Raw genomic sequence first — 14,485 nt, 5'->3', positions numbered from 1 at the left:
ATCCTATGACCCCAGCTGACTTCCTGCCCTTTGGGCAGGGGGCTGGACTCGATGATCTCCCGAGGTCCCTTCTAGCCCTGATGTCTATGAAATCTATGAAATCTTCCTCTTCTTTGCACAGCTGGGAGCACACTATCAGCAAGGAGTAAATTTAAACTATACCTTTGAGCCTTTTAGGCTCTTAGCGTAGCACTACAGGTAGTGGACCACCGTTTTGTTGGACAGTGTTTTCAGCAGTGTGACAGTATTTGCCTGTGGGAACTTCATTAGTTTTTGTGAGCAACTAGCAAAGACATTTAATTTTTAGAAAAGGATTATTTTGCATGATCAAGAAACACCTGAAACACGTTTTACTACTGATTTTGTTGCAATTAAGAATTCTTTGCACTATCTTGGTTTCACCAGAAAGTGACTTGAGACTTCCTTGCATTTTTTTAATGCAAAATGCTTAAAACACACTCTTGAAAATTGTTTTTCTGTCCCATAACTTTCCTTCCACCCCATAACTCAGCCCACCTTTACCTCTACTTTAACTCACTTGAGTGAATATAGATAACATAAAACAACATCAGAATGGAAACAGCGTTTTCCTGTAGGGAAGAAAGAATATAGAGAACACTCTATCCACCCAGTTCTTTTCACAACTGCTAAGTTTATATATTTATTTAGTTTATTTTAGAGGGAGTTCTGTCTTTTGAATTGTATTAGAGTGTTTTGTAGTGGGTTGCCACTCCTCAGTAGGCCAGATCAAGAAATTTACTGCCAATTAAACACAGGATGTTTGAGATTTTTAGTGATATTCTCCGGATGACCTGGGTTTTTTATGATCATCTTGACTTTTTCATTAAACTACAATTTTAATTGAGTTGGCTTCAGTTAATGAAGCACTGACCTTTCACCCTCAATATTGCACCCACCTCAAAGTTTAAGGGAAAATGAGTTTTAAACCATCTGCTTTTTGTGTATTGGTCAATTTGTGTTTTATTTTATGCAAAAGCAGTTGCTTCACATAACTGCTGGATAAGTGTGCCATTCTTACTCTGCTAAGACCATGCCTAATGTGTGGCAGAAGTGTCTCAAGCACATGGCACTGCTTTGGGTGGGTTGTCTCCTAAACTGAAAGCAATGTTGCTGTGTCTGGGTGGTGGTTTGGGCAGGTTAATTAGCATTGCTGAATGACAGTGCCACTTAGTTGAGCCCTCTGCTAATTATTACGCCCATGGCAGTGTGGATGCAGTAACACTTGCATTTTTGGAGGCAGTGATCCTGGAGCTTGTTTGAATCACCCTTGCTGGCTGGGCACAGTAAATTTACCATATAGATAAAGTATAAAACTGAAGTACTGGGAAGAGGAATTAGATTTCACCTCATATAGGAGCTGCACTTGCAGTGACAGGCTTGGTTGCATCCAACAAGAACAGTAATTACCATATTTACTTGAAGATGACCCAAAATATAAGACAACCTTCTCCCCCCTCCCCCCCAGTAATTAGATTCTGTATATGGACGATTCATAAATTTGTTGTTATTTTCCAGGTATCCCCCATAATCCATGTGATAATCAGCACCACTCCACACTCATTACTGGAATCTAGTGTTTTTGTCATGAATCCTGGGATCCTTCAAAAATTTATATAAGGATGAGGTGCAGGGCAACCTGGTCCACCTTCATCTCACGAAAGGCGGGGCCCCACTGACCATATGTGACAGGCTGAGGGAGGGGGCAGCAGAGAGATTCTGGATGAACTATTTGGGGATGTTTGCCAGAAATTTTAGGCTAGTGAAGAAACAGGAATCATTGGAAATGGGAAAGAACAGCATAGCTCAACTATGGGAGCGAAGAGGAAGTCAAAATGTATGCAGTGTCATGGGTCACCATGAGCAGAGCTTGCTTGGGTGGTGTGGAGCAGGTATGGTCCTCTGCCTACCCCCCATGTGGCCACAGCTGCCATCACAGTACTCCTCATGGGATTGAACCCTGCCTGGAGGAGCCCATACCACTCTTCTGCCTGCACCCAGCCCCATCCCTGGTCAGTGCACACAGCTTCCTGGCAGGTCTGCTCCCGGTGTGGCTACAGCCACCTGGGCACTGCTCAGCTCCCTCACCTCCAGTGGCTCCTCCTCCTCCTGCCCTTGCTGCACCGCAGCAGGTAGTGCAGGGAAAGGCAGACACTTGCCAGGCACAACATGCCCAACCAGGCAGTGGGGGGGAGGGAAGCAGCTGGGCGTCTCCTGCCCCAACATGTGGGATTCTTGCTTCAGCTCTTGGTCACCTTCTACCCACTTGGCTGCTTACAGGTGGCTACTTATCATGCCAGTTGTATTTTGCCTACCTGTGGTCTAAGATTGTTTCCATCCAAAATATCATTGATAAGAAATGGAAGGAGAAAGAGAACAAAATATATAGAATTGAATATTTTGTTCTCTTTCTCCTTCCATTTCTTATCTTCCCTCAAATAAAACTTTTTCCATAAAAACTGACAAAGGCAGGAAAATGTAACAAAATATTCTATATATATTCTATATATTTTATTATATTTTCCTGCCTTGTTTGTCAGTTTTTATGAAAAAAGTTTTATTTGGGGGAAGAAAAGTGATTATGTTTCTGTCTTAACGCAGCCAGTTAAGCACATAGAAAGCACAAGAAAAAGAGAAGATTGTTAAGCTCTGGACTCGGGAAGCCATTTGCAATAGAAAACAGTAGCATTATTGCTCACTTCTGAAGAGTGATAACTATCTACCAGCTAATGAACAGCACTCTTAGTTTCTGTGTTCCAGTAGATGGCATTCTTTGTATTTTCTATATATACACAGATCTCTCTCTCTTTAATGTAGTGTTCCAGTTGCATCATTCTTTTTTATAGGAAACAGAATTGTTTCAATTAATAACATAGTCTCCGAAACTACAAACAACATACTACTTTTTCAGTTTGTGTGGTATTATTTTTGAGTCCCTGCATTCTGATGGTATTTGCTTGGAGGAAAAATTCAGTACTGGTGGATTTCCCCCCTTCCCCCCTGCATTGTTTGTACCAGTTCAAGAGGGTAGCCAAACTTATTTCACAATTGCTGCATCTGAATCTATGTGGCAGGACTCATTTGTGTTTCTCCTTGATGACAGATAGGGAATAACAATTGCAGCTAGAGAATTATATTTGTGCTTTTATTTATTGTTATGATGGTGATGATGACTGTATGAACTTTTGTAGTGCCAAAAGGCCATAATCAAGGTCTGGGCTTCGTAGTTTGCAGCACTGGATGTGCATAGAATGGAAGACATACTCACTTTCCCCTAAAAAGATTGTAACGAAAAATAGACAAGTCCTATAATGGATTGGGAGGGTCTCCTTCTCTCCATGTCAGTCAAATCACTCGTGTAAAAAACATGGATTTTGTAAACTACATATCTTGGTGTGGGGTCCCCAGGGATGGCCATGATGCTTCTAGGGCTCCGGGACTGTGCCAGCTTCACCCTGTAGGCACCTTCTAATCTTTCCTGCTGTGTCTTGTTGGTAAAGATAATAAGTAGGGAAGCTGCCCATGAGCTTGTGTGGCCATGATTCTGTTGAACCCCACTAGACCCTGCGGGTACTTGGACCCCTTGACAGGTCCCACTCCAAGTCAGTGCCTCACGGGACACCCTAAACCTTATAGGCTAGATGTGTGACTCCAAAACCTTCCCTTTCCCATGCCCCGTGCCTCGCAGATGGTATATGAATATTGTTCCCTCTGTTGGGGTCTTCCCTGCTGTTACGTAGCTAGGCCTTCTAGCCTAGACCATGGTGTTGGGCCCAGCTTTGAGGCACTAGCTTTTTAATCAATCTCTTCTTGTTACTTGGCTTCTGGCCCTTGTCTGCTGTGTCCCTCTGTTGCTGGGCTCCCCGGCCCCTGCAGCTGCACCCCTCTGGTGCTGGGCTTTCCACAGTTGTGTGCCCCCCTCTGAGCACTAATGAGGCCTCCACCTCCCCTTATAGCCTCATCCCAAAACCACTGGGGCAAATGACAATGTAAACATAAGCCCCTGGGCTATAACACAGCAATAACTATGGAGGCCACACTCTGCCCCTTTAAGAAGGCAAATTTCTCCCTGAGTTTTGTGTGCTTCCTAGCCCCAGGTACCTTATGAGCTCCTGGAGCCCTATTACTCTTGCAGGCAGCAGAGCAGGCTACCAAACATCTCTGGGCAACTCTTTTGTGCACGAACTCCTGGCAGCTGCCAGAGAACTAAACCCTGCCAGCCCCAGCCGTAGGGCTTATATGTGGCCAGGGTCCTGCCTCCTTCCAGTCATCTGACTGTGTGTAGGTGCCAGCTAATTCCCTCATTAGCCTGCTGCCTGGGCAACCTGCAGTTGTGGAGCTCTGCCTAACTCGCGGGGCTCTCTGGCTAGGCTGTTTCTTCCCTTAAAGTAGCAGGCTCTCCTTAGTGCTCATTTTGGAAATATGAAACACCATAACCAGAAGGAAATATGAATGCATCCATCAAACAACTTCAAGGTAAACAGACTGTTCCAACTTTTCTCTGAGCCTAATCTGCGTATAAAATTAACTTTTCCAAACAGGAGATTTTACCACCTTCAACTGTCCTGTGAAAGATGAACTTTCATTTCTACCTAGGAGAACTTTTACAGTCTTTTCTCTGATGCCTGATGAAGAGTGTTTGCATCTGAAAGCTTGCAATTAAATAATTTTTTTTGCAAAAATCTAGTTGATCTAATAAAAGATATCACTTCTACCACAAATCCTGATTATTAAAGTTCATGTATGTCATGTCTACCACCTTGCCCCTTATTCACTAAGCCAGTTATGCTATCAAAGAAAGAAATCAAGTTGGTTTGGCATAATTTGCTCTTAAGAAATTCATAGTGACTGCCAATGATCATCTCCTCCTCCAGATGTTTCCAAATGGACTGTTTTCATACCTTGCTCCAGTAATTCCCCAGGTATTGAAGTTGGGCTAACCAGTCTATAATTTCCCATTTTTTCTTTCCCTCTTCCCTTGTACTTCTTTAAAGATAGGCATGCTATTAGCTCTTCTCCATTCCTCAGGGACCTCACCTATCTACTCTGACTTTGCATATGCTATTGCCAGCATCTTAGCATCAAGGAATGAATTCTGTTAGGCCCTCATGAGAATTTATAGTGATGAGCTAATATCAAGTAAAGTATCTTGTGTACTAAATATAGTGGTAAATAAAAAAATGGAAAAAATACAATTTGCCCTAATACCAAAGGGCAAATAATCATGAATTAATTAAAATGATACTTTTTGACATATCAAGAGAGTGCATTAATTGATGAGGTGGGGGAAAGAGTTTCAGGGTGTCTTCCAGGAAATGAGATCATTTCCAGCTCAGTATAAAATAGAGCTGAAGTAGCCCAACCACAGTGTGTGTCCTAAGAAAATTCCAGAAGGCAGACGTTAAAAGAGGAGTGTGACAATCTGTTATTTAAGAAATTGTAGGGCAAGGAGAGAATTAACAGAGTGAGCGAGCTCACTGAACATTATTGAGGAAAAAAGAACACTTGGCTTATGTATAGACAAATATTTAAATAAATAGGTTAAAGATAATATTCTCCTGTACCTAAAGAGAAGACATAATTAGAGAAGCAGCTCATGCTAAATATTTCTCTGCGTTATCATCAGGTTTCCAATAGTTGTTCTTAGAAAAAACAGAGCACATTTGTGTGAATTTAATGGCCCCTTCGGGAAACATTTGCCTGAGACAGCTACTTAAGTTGGGTTCAGTACTCAGTGTTTCTCACTGGAAAATGTAATTGTTGGCTATAGAGAGATAAGCAAGTATTTAAATAACTTGTGTTTTGATCTGAGGAAAAAAAAAACCAATAGAAGAGCATGACTGAGCACCTTTGGAAAGACCCAGAGCTGCTGAGCTAAAGACTGTAAACAGACTTCATCTTTGGAGCAGGATCAGCTGTGCAAGCATCTGTCCCTGTACACAGATGTTTCCTGTTGTCCTGCACGCTTGGGCCTCCACTGTTCCTGGACAACTGCAAAGGAGGGCACCCCGGTTTCCCAGCTTATAGATGCATGCCCAAGGAATCCCATGCCCAGGCTTCCTCGGCCATTCCTCTGCAAATGGGGGAACCTAGGCAGGCACTCCTGAGGCTTCAGGAGCCCAATCCTACATACCCTGGGAATTCCCATTCCTGGAGCATGCAGGATCAGGCCCCTGAAACCTCAGGAGTGCCTTTTTGGGGTAGCTGGAGAGTGCAGGCAACTCCAGGCTGCCTGTGCTCTCCTGCTGTTATACTACCTATTGTTGCAACCACTGTTTTGGGCATTTGCAGTGTGACAAAAAGCATGGGCATCTGTTTGCTTGGCCTTTGTACCTCAGTAAAAAAATGTATGGTGGTACAAAGGCAATGTCTGTTTCCAGCTAAAGTAAAATAAGTAAACATATAAATTATAGGTTATCAAAATAACACCTGGAGATAAATTCATACAGTATGATGTAATTGTCAATCACAGTGAGGTCAAGATCATCACCAGCATGCCTGCTGTAGCAGACATGACTTGTGGACAAAGATTCTTTGAAATGGCAAAAACTTGTACCTAGTTTAGCAGCCTGAACCAATCATCTGAATCCATTAGTCACTGTGCTTTTCAAAGACATGCTTTACTTTAGATCGGGGTGCTCAATCTCTGGCCTGTGGGCCAGATCTGGTCCATGATGCCTGCTCATTCAGCCAATGGGACTCATCACAGGTCTGGAAATTTGGTGGCTGCCAAATTTCTGGACCTGTGCAGAGCCCCAGGCCCTGTACAGTGAATCAGGCACCTAACCCCCCCACAGATTGCCAGCTTTTGCACCTTTGGACCCATTCCCGATGGATGAGGGTTGTGCTGGGCCCCTGGGGCCTAATTCTGGCATGTGAGAGTGAGGAGGTGACACCAGATCCCCTGGACCCAATCCCTGCACACAGGGCTGCATTGGCGACATGTAGGGGGTGCATGCGGATGCAAGTGCACCCCTTGAGATTGGCTGCTGCTGCTAGCGCTTGCCACCCTCCCTCCGCTGTCGACACCACTGTAGCCACCTGCAGAAGCTCCCTGCTCACCACTGCCATGCTGACACCGCCACTGCCACTGCCACCTGTGGGCAGTCACCGTGCCTCCCCAGCCTTGGGAGGCACGTGACATTCATGTGGGGCCAGGAGGGGGAAGCACCCTTGGGGGCCAGAAAAGTTGGATTAGATGCACCCTTGGGGACCAGAGGGAGTGCCTTTTAACTCTGAGGGCCCAATCCCAGTGCATGGCATGCAGGGCTTGCAGACTAGTCCTGTGGCACTCATCTGGCCCATGGAGCCAAAAGGTTGAGAACACTACTGGGTTATAGGAATGATGCTCAACCTCCCTGTGGAGCTCCTTATCCATCTGGAAATTTGGTGTCAGGAGAGAGATGGCAGTATTAATTGTTGTGTCCTGCTGCCAAATTCCTGGACCTGTGGGGAGCTCTGCCAGTTGGATGACATGACCCCTCTGCCCTAGTCTCTTGCATGCTGGACTGGGCCCACCACCCCAGCTCTGAACCCAGTCCCAGCCCCATGTGCTGGGTAAGGCCTGTTTCTCAACTCTAGGTATCCACACATGAGCAGAGGGCCATATCAGATGGCCTGTGTCGCTTGGAAATTTGGTGATGGAAGCAATGGCAGCATTAATTGTCACTGTTCCCCCTGCCCCCCCAATCACATTTCTAGACGCCCCATAGGCCAGTTCACACAGTACCAGAGGCTAGATCTGTATGCGCAAATGGGACCCAAGTTTCTTGTGTCCAGGAAAATGTTAATGTTGTGTTGGATTTACAACAAATAATGTCTACATGGGACTATATTTCTATATTAGTGATACATATGGGTAATATGTGTCTATTAAAAGGTTTATGAATTACTACAGGTTATATCAAGAAATGAAGTTTTCTCTTATCTAAGGAGTGTTGAAAGAGAGAGAAGTAGAGAGCTAAACTGAAATATTTGCATCAAATTCATAAATGCATTTTACCGGTTATGTATTTTAGAAAAAAGATGAGAAAAGATGGCTTATAAAAGATAGGATTTGTATCATAGTGGCATGATTTGAAATTGAGTATTTATCTCCGAAGAGGGGGAAATTCATCAAATTTAAATTCAGACTTAGAAATAACCTAGCAATAGCTGTGAATTAAAAATTATACCTACAACAGGTTCTGTCATTTCTCATCTTTGTAGCATTTTGCCACAGGTAAAATACAGCTTAATGAGAAGAGGATGTGAAATGGGGGGAGGGGGGTAGGTGGAACAGAGGAAAGGGAGCATTCATTTTCTCTTTCCCAGCAACAGTGGAGGAGATAATCTTATGTTCCAGGGTGCATGCTTTCAGGGGAGAAATGGAAAATGTTAAGTCTCCTGGAGGCCAATGCAGTTCAAAGTTTGTTAATCACTTTCTGAGACTCACTCTTGTGGTTTTAAGGATTTCATAGCTTTTTGGTATGTTTGGAATAGAGGAGCTGTCATTCCTCTTCTAACCTATGCAAATAACCATCAGGCACTTTGATCACTGTGAAGCGATACAGTATATGCCTCCAGATGAAAGACATTTGGTGGCAAGTGGAGTGTGTATGTATGTCTTTCTAGCTTATATTTTTCCTATTTGCCTTTTGTGTGGTTTTCCCTTTCCCTCTGTTTCGTTTTTGGTGGTAAACACACTGAGCAATCGTATATAGGGCTGTCCTTGACCCGAAACTAAGGTGTGTATTAAAGGAGGTCCAAATACATTTCCTCAGGAAGTGGGCTAGTGTGGGTGGAGGTAAGTGAGCTTGCACCCACTCCTTGATTTGCAGCCTGCCTCTTCGTCTCTAGTATATCCTTTTTAAGCAGTTGTGTACACTCTGTAGAGCAGACTGTCCCTGAAGTATAACCTTTTCAAATCAGCAGCATCTGTGGAGTCAGCTATTGACAATATGTGTACAAATTGCCCCAGTTATTTGGAAATGGAGAGTACCAACCATTGTGCATTAAGTTAACAGTAACAGTTAACATTGTATTGCCCAGTTCATTGTGTTGTATCACCAAACTATGCCATTGCAAAGTCTGTTATAAAGGCTTTAAAAATATTTCATTATTTTGGGCAGTGGTCTGTATTTTGAATCTAAGTTTTTAGTAGGCAGTCCTACATTTTATTCTTGTATTCAAAAGGATATTGTAATGTTTTAAAGTTAGCATTATAGCTTAACTATCAGAACTATTTACAGAAAAAAAGAACGTAATGAATTCAGATCTTGGGGTCATTAGTAATGTTCAGCGTGTGAAAGCACTTAATAGACAGATGCATTTGTCGTCTGTTAATGTTCTCTAGGTATATGGTTAATCCACAATTCACATAATTTCAGCAATTTAAAGACCTAAGGTAATGACTTAACTCGTTATAAAAGATGGGGTGAAGTGTGTTAAGTGGGTTATACCTTCAGATAATAGAGTTAAAGCAAATGTTTGGGTGGTAGATCTCTTAGTTATCCTGCAAGCTATGCTAGAAGTCAAAATGTTTTCATAAACTTGAAAGACCAGTATGTAAAGTATCCAGTTTTCTAGCTATTTGTGCACATTAAAAATAACTTGCTATTCATGTTCAGTGGTGTTCTTGTTGGACACTGTAAGGGGACTTGCCACAACACATGCAACAGATTATAAGAAGACTGAAAATATAATAATTACAGCATGGAACAGACTGCGCTGGCAGATACTAGAACACAGAACTCTCTTTAATCATAGTGCTTCCCATAGTGTGGGTGGTCACAGTCTGCAGACGTTTCAGTCAATCCATTCCCCATGCAACAGTGATTGTAAAACAACTGAAGTAAACAGCATTCCACAGACTTTTCAGAGTTTTTATTTTGTGATAGTACAGATTTTCTGTTAGGTAGCTTTTTTCTTTATTTGAGTGGCGTGCTTTTGTCAATCATTACCATACATAGGACATGATGCTCACCCTTTGACAAAATCACTTCTCTCTGAAATAAACAAAACATACAGTATGATGAAGAGGTTTTTTCCCCCTTCCCTGCCCACCCAATCCACCTTTGCTTTAAAAAGGTGCATGATAGTTTTAAAATTACTAAAACATGTTGGGATGTTTTGGTCCTAGGAATCAGCATCTGGTAGGATATTTTACTAAGCTTAATACAGTAATGTTTATTTTCTCTTTTTTTTTAAAGCCTTCACTTTTCTTTCCCTGTATGCTCTCTTTTTAGTTTTGTTTTCCTTTTGATAGTCTGCATTGTTCAACTGTTTCTTAAAAAAAAAAGAGAGGGAAATCAAGAAAGCCGTTAACGCAGCCATTCTTCCCAAACAAGACAATAAAGATCTTATTTTTGCTCATGACAGTCTGCTTTGGAAGGAGAATCCATTTCCTTAATGCTTGACATTCATTGACTTTGGATCTTGGATCTGATGAAATAAATAAAAATGGGGACATGAAATTTAGTGTCATATACAGCATGCATACAATTACTTTTCAACATTTATAGTTTTTACATAAGCCTGTGAGAATAGGGCACAAATATTTTGAATCTACTATGGAGGTGCGAAAAGCTTAAATATGGATGTGTGACCTTTTTAACATTGTGCCTGTAAAACATGCACACCTACCTGTTGATTGTGCACATGAATGCAGAATATTTGTGTTTCAGGGGTGTACTTAGTAGCCGTGTTGGTCCGAGACAAAAAGGCATACAAAAAATAGAACTCTTGGTTCCAAAATGATACCTTTTATTAGATCAACTGGGAATAGGCAAGAAAATTGTCCTTTTCTGCATTTTAGGATCAAAGTCCCTTTGTCAGGCTCTGGGAAAAGTGTAGATGGTACAAGATGGTAAAAAGTCCCCATAGGTAGGAAATAAACTTCATTTTTGCACAGAGGGAGCTGAAGATGGAAGGTGTCCGTCTGGGTCCATGAGAGTGTCTTTGTGAGCTGTGTTGAGTAGCTCTTTGATGTGTTGATCAGGTAGAATTCCTTCCCTGGAGGTGTTAAATGGCAGGCAGGAGGTAAAATAACTTCCTTGCTGTTCGCCAGTGAAGTTTAAAATCCAAAATCAGCTAAAATTCAGCATCTTCCATGTTTCAGGGGTGTACTTGGTAGCCATGTTGATCTGAGACAAACAGACATACCAAAAAATAGAACTCTTGGTTCCAAAATGATACCTTTTATTAGACCAACTGTAAATAGGCAGTTTCTAGTTTATTTCCAGTTGGTCTAATAAAAGGTATAATTTTGGAACCAAGAATTCTATTTTTTGTATGAATATTTGTGTAGAATTTAAATTTATGCTTTTATTTGAAAATTTGGTCTCAAGGGAATATAGAAAGTTAAAAACTTTAAAGCAATGAAGGAAACATGTTTAAAAGAAAAAGGATGAAAAGAAGAGAATTTACAGTACTGGACTTGAAAGAAATCTTTTTATTTTTTGCCTGGAAAAATTATGGTTAAAACTGAGACACTACTTTTGAATTTTTATGAAAACAGGAAACAAAAGTTTCTATATGGATTCCTAATGTGATACAGAGCTTTTCAGTTTTTAAATCACTTGTTAAAATCCAGCCTAAAGACCAATATGTGGCCTGGCTTATAAAGCCCCAAGGAAATAATGCACAATGGCATCTCTCACTTTTGTGCCATCTGTTTCCATCACATATAGCATGGGAAGAGTAACAGGCTTTTCATAGTTGCTCCGTTTCCTCCACAAGTAGATGGGCAGGAGGAAGCTCTGCTTTGGTCTGCCCTTCAAAATGTCCATGAGCACAGTGTACGCATGCGAGTGCTTCATTCCCAGCGATAATGTTGTTCCTAATCAATCTGCCCTTATTTACATTTGTAAGCATTGTTGGCTTTAATATGCGTGCCCTGCGCATGTCACCGCGGCTCCTGCAGTCAACTCCTTTTTCAGAACAGTAAGGAGACAAGGAAGGAGGTTCTAAACAGGGTTGATGAAACATGCTGTCTCTTATTCTTTTGTCGTGCTGTCCCTTATTCTTTTGGGATCATTAAGTCATTATCTATTCCTAAATTGCAAGTAAATTTGAATAATCATATAGTGGCACTTAAGTGGCTTCAGTTCTTACTGGGTGCATCTACACGTTGCCGTATGGTGACATTGCTATGGCGCCAGGCTTTAGTACTTCCTTTTAGAAGTACTAAAGCACGGTGCAGTATGGGTGGTTACTGCGCCATATGCATGGAACATGGTTAGATTTTGCTGCTATGTCACAGTAGTGGCATGCTATACCAGGGGAGTGCGCTGCTATGGTGACATAGCTGGCAATCACCTATGTGATTGCTACATCGCCATAGTGCGCTGTACAATGATATAATGTGTGACTGTGTCACTGTAGGGCGACATGTAGGTGCACCCATTGGATCCATATTCACATAGTTGAAGTAATCACAATGAAAGCTAATTAGTGATATAATTGGCATTCTCAATAAAGGAGTTAAGAACTAAATAGACATGGAAACTGCCCTGTCGTCTAATTCCTAGAGATGGTCCCTCTGGATCAGGACAGAGGGACCTACTGCCACCTGTGCTGTGCCAGGTCCCCTACTGACCTTTTTATTCCTTTCACAAAACCTAAATTAATTTAGATTTAGAAGCAAAAGCAGAAAAGGTGACCAGACATTATTCTGGTCCGGTGTGATCTTCGTAAGCACAGAATCTACTGCATATTGTATAAACAATCTAGCCTAGCTGATGTCTTTCACTAGTTACTATATGACTTCCAGTACAAATTAATTTTCTGTCTGCCATGCATATTTGTAAAGCCACTCTGTATTTGACTGTAGTCTTAGTTTGATATAAAAATAAGCCTAGAAAGTAAGCTTTGTTGTTTTATGTCAATCAAACCATCCGTTCTGAAATTCTTTAGTTAAATTCTTATGCAATATATAGTTTTTAGTTTTTAGATTTGTATATGATTGGTATTAGTACTACAACTGGTTGTGGAGTTATTTCCCCTGTAATTTATTCTGGAAGGTTAAATACTTGTTACGGATCTGAAAAGAGATCATGTTTAGCTCATATTAAGTGCATGTATATCTACAGGGTGACACTGTAATTGACAGGTAAGCCAGAACATGAAGGAGCAGGGTAGAACAGATAAAACCAGGTGAATAGTAGTTAAAGCAAGCACTAATACTATTGTAGGAAAGGTTAAAATAAAAATAAGTCTTGAATATTTTCCCCGTCTCCCCCACTCTGTGGTTGGGCCTGTCAAAAAGTAATGGGGTTACAGTAGTAAAATAATCTTGTTACTTTTTTGTAATAGGAATTTGTAGGATTTAGTAAAATTTGGTTCTTTACTGAGATGCTGCTTGCTACATTCCAGGACAAAATTAATTTGGCATTAAAAAAATTAGACTTTTAAAATTAATTTTGAAAATGTTTTTTAACTCCTTTATGTACAGTCTATTAGTTTATTTGTTATAAAAAAAAAAAAAGCAGCCAGTGTGCTGTGGGACCATGTGTAGGGTACTTCTTGCATTGTGATGGGAACACATTATAGGATTCAGTTAGGCAGTGGAAGATATCTTAAATTAATTATTTTCTTCTTTTTCCAAAGTAGATTTTTCATTTTTGTAAATGTTGGCATTGTTAAATGTGATCTATGACTGCAGACAAGTAAATAAGCTTCATTTGGTATGTACCTTGCTATGTATTGTAGTATGGTACACTACTTCACAAGTTTTTAAATTTATAATAGCAGGATGTTAAATGTAGTTTCAGAACTTTTATATTCTTCAGAATTTATTTGATGATGATCTTCTTAACTTAGATACATTTTACCTATATTAATAAAATTTTATAAGCTTTAGCCTCTGGTAGATTTTAAAAACAGGATGCATATGTGTTCATAAATGCAGTCTCTCTACAGTTGAATGGGGAAAGGTTGAAATGATTAAATAAGAGATTCTACAGAATGATAAATTGAAGACCAACAAGTCCCCAAGAGAGGAATGATGTTATATCCAAGACTTCTGATGAAATTTAAGATTGAAATAGCAATTTAGTGCCAGAGAAAAATATTGAAGGCTTTGAGATATCCCCATATGAAGCAAGAATGAAAAGATTAGCACCGATATAGTTTAGTGGGAAAATACATGAGTGGACATAGATATTTTGTTGTTATTTTACAAAGTGTGCTGTTAATTTTTGGAGTATGTTGCTACAAAGTATCTCCCGGGAACTAGTTTAAGTTTGTATTTATAATGGTTTTAAATATTAAATATTGGTGTATTAGTTTAGATGAAGTCTCTTTATTTTAATTTGGGACTCTAATTTGTACAAAGGGATCTCTGTCTATTATGGTCTGTTGTTCACTGTACTGTAGGCTGTAAGCTCAAGTTATTTCCTGACCCTCTCTCCATTACTGTCATAACTAAGGTTTCCAAGCGTCTACTTGGCCCTCTCCATGTGGGTAGGATGAACATAGGTTCATAGAT

At 40.8% G+C, this 14,485-nt stretch overlaps 1 protein-coding gene across 2 annotated transcripts in view; it reads left to right on the top strand.

The window, feature by feature from the left end:
- FANCC (Fanconi anemia complementation group C) overlaps window positions 1–14,485 on the top strand; it is a 144,789-nt gene that overhangs the window by 58,362 nt on the left and 71,942 nt on the right. The window contains exon 1 of one of the 2 annotated variants that reach the window (XM_019554792.1): window positions 4,364–4,494. The exons of the other annotated variant lie outside the window; for it this stretch is intronic. Coding sequence (XP_019410337.1) covers window positions 4,471–4,494 — 24 coding nt within the window. The 5' untranslated portion in view covers window positions 4,364–4,470. Of the gene's footprint in view, window positions 1–4,363; window positions 4,495–14,485 lie in introns of those variants that run through there. 2 annotated transcript variants of the gene reach the window in all.

The sequence above is a fragment of the Crocodylus porosus genome, unplaced genomic scaffold (genome assembly GCF_001723895.1).
Source record: "Crocodylus porosus isolate Cpor-Errol unplaced genomic scaffold, CroPor_comp1, whole genome shotgun sequence".
NCBI classification, from domain to species: domain Eukaryota; kingdom Metazoa; phylum Chordata; order Crocodylia; family Crocodylidae; genus Crocodylus; species Crocodylus porosus.
The sequence above is the reverse complement of the archived record's forward strand: the minus strand, read 5'-3'. Positions and strand labels throughout refer to the sequence as shown.